Source organism: Lipotes vexillifer, unplaced genomic scaffold, assembly GCF_000442215.2.
Source record: "Lipotes vexillifer unplaced genomic scaffold, Lipotes_vexillifer_v1.1 scaffold1798, whole genome shotgun sequence".
Taxonomy (NCBI): domain Eukaryota; kingdom Metazoa; phylum Chordata; class Mammalia; order Artiodactyla; family Lipotidae; genus Lipotes; species Lipotes vexillifer.
Window position 1 is genome coordinate 144,229 of NW_006789032.1, and position 2,030 is coordinate 146,258.

Sequence of the window (2,030 nt, forward strand, 5' to 3'; positions counted from 1 at the left end):
ACAGGTCAGTGAGGAAAAGTGCTGGTGGCCACACACAGAGGGTCTGCAACTTGACTGGGAGGGCACTGCTCCAGGCCTCCCGATTCGAAGTGGGCCAGGAATATGATGGGAGGTGCATTTTCAAAGGGACTGTCTTGACTTACGTAGCTTGTGCTTTGGGGTGTGGCCAGGACAGGGGCTGGGGTCGGGGCAGGGGGGCAGATCCAAGCCCTCCCTTCCCAGAAGGGTGGTTGGCAGCTGCTCTCTGCAAGAGGAGGGGGCCTTGGGGGAGGAACCCAACCAGCCAAAAGCGCTGCCCAGGAGGAGGTGCCCACGCACTCTGCCAGGCTCTCTCTTGCCACTGGAAAGGGGTGGATGGAGAGAGATGCCATGAATCCTTGACCCCAGCAAAGCGGCCACAACTTCTGCCAGAGAACTTGAGGCAGGTACCATTCTAAGCTGACAGCCAGATCCCAGAGTTTCTGGTTGTTTCTTTCTCAGAATCCAGCCCAAGGAGGCCCCTGCCCAGATTCCCAGCTCGGAAGCACCTCCTACCTGCCCAGGGCACAAACCATTATCGGTCCTGCCTCCCGATGGAGGCCACGGGGCCGGAGGGCCTGGACAGCCGAGGCTTCCCCTTGCCAGGCACAACGGGCGCCGGCCTCTCTTGGGACAACGGCACCAGACACAGCCTCACACTCCCTGAGCCGCTGCCCGCTCTTCACGTGTTCCCGCCGGTGGTGTACGCTGCCACCTGCGCCATGCGGCTAATGGGCAACGCGGCCGCCATCTGTGTGATCCTGAGAGCGCCCAGGATGAAGACGGTGACCCACGCGTTCATCCTGAACCTGGCCATCGCGACGACTCTTCACACCGGTGCTGCCTACCAACGTCGCCGAGCACGTGCCGCAGCGCTGGCCCTTTGGGCGGCTGCTCTGCAAGCTGGTGCCGGCCACCGGCCACTGCGACATCTCCAGCGTCTATTTCCTGGCCACCATGAGCACGGACCGCTACCCCGCGGTGCCGGCCACGGTGCGGCCCCGGCACACCGTCCGCGGGGCTAAGGCCCCAGCCTGTGCGTGTGGCTGGTGTCGCTGTCGCAACGCTAATCCTCTTCGCCTTCGCCCGGGTCTACAGCAATGAGCTGCAGGCCGCAAGCTGCGGGCCGAGCTGCCCACGCCGGAGTGGGCCTGGCTCCAGGCGAGCCGCGTCCACACGCCGGTGCTGGGCTTCGCGGTGCCCGTGTGCACCCTCTATGTTCCCTACGCGGAGGCTGCAGGCCCTGCGGCTCCACTCCGGGGCCAAGGCTCTGGGCGAGGCCAAGCGGAAGGTGAGTCTCCAGGTCCTGGCTGTGCTGGCCGCGGGCCTGCTCTGCTGGACGCCCTTCCACCTGGCCTCAGTCGTGGCCCTGACCACAGACCTGCCCCAGAAGCCACTGCTCATCATCGTCCCCTATGTCGTCACCAGCCTCAGCTGCACCAGCTCCCGCCCCAACCCCTTCCTCTAGGCCTTCCTGGACCACAGCTTCTGGAAGAGCCTCTGCACCACGTTCCAGTGCCCGGGGGCATAAGCACCCCTCCCTCACGGCCCACGCAACCGTAGAAAAGCTCTGCTCCTTTAGAGCAACACCCCACTTGTTCACATCCCATCACTATTTTCTCCAGACAGAAAGAGAAAGACCCACGTAGCCTGGCCACCGAGCCCGCAGAGGTGGCCATGGACCCACCCCTGTCTCTGCCTCCTAGACAGCCCTTGGCCAGCTGCCGGGATTCAGGTCCTGGCGACCCAGGCAGATGGTCCTGGCACAACAGACGTCCTGGGGGGCACCTGGGGCAACAAAGCCAGGTGTTGCTGTAAAAGCCAAAGGCGCACATCACAGGAGGCCATGAAGCACACGCTCTCACGGCCCGAAACTCAGGTGACATTTCACCAGGAGGCCTGTGCCCGTGTCCCCTCCTGGCTCCCTCAGCAGGGCTCAGGCTCCCTTGAGCACCCCATGCCCCTTGTGCCCTTCATGCCGATGCCTGTGGTCCCCCCCCCCCATGTCCTGC

General features: G+C 64.2%; 1 protein-coding gene across 1 annotated transcript; it reads left to right on the forward strand.

Moving 5' to 3' along the window:
- Positions 1 to 572: 572 nt before the first annotated feature.
- Positions 573 to 1,549, forward strand: NPBWR2 (neuropeptides B and W receptor 2). Its single transcript, XM_007472175.1, is given in 6 exon segments — positions 573 to 841; positions 843 to 1,045; positions 1,048 to 1,062; positions 1,065 to 1,148; positions 1,151 to 1,244; positions 1,246 to 1,549. Coding segments are annotated over 6 exon segments (969 nt in total).
- Positions 1,550 to 2,030: the final 481 nt, after the last annotated feature.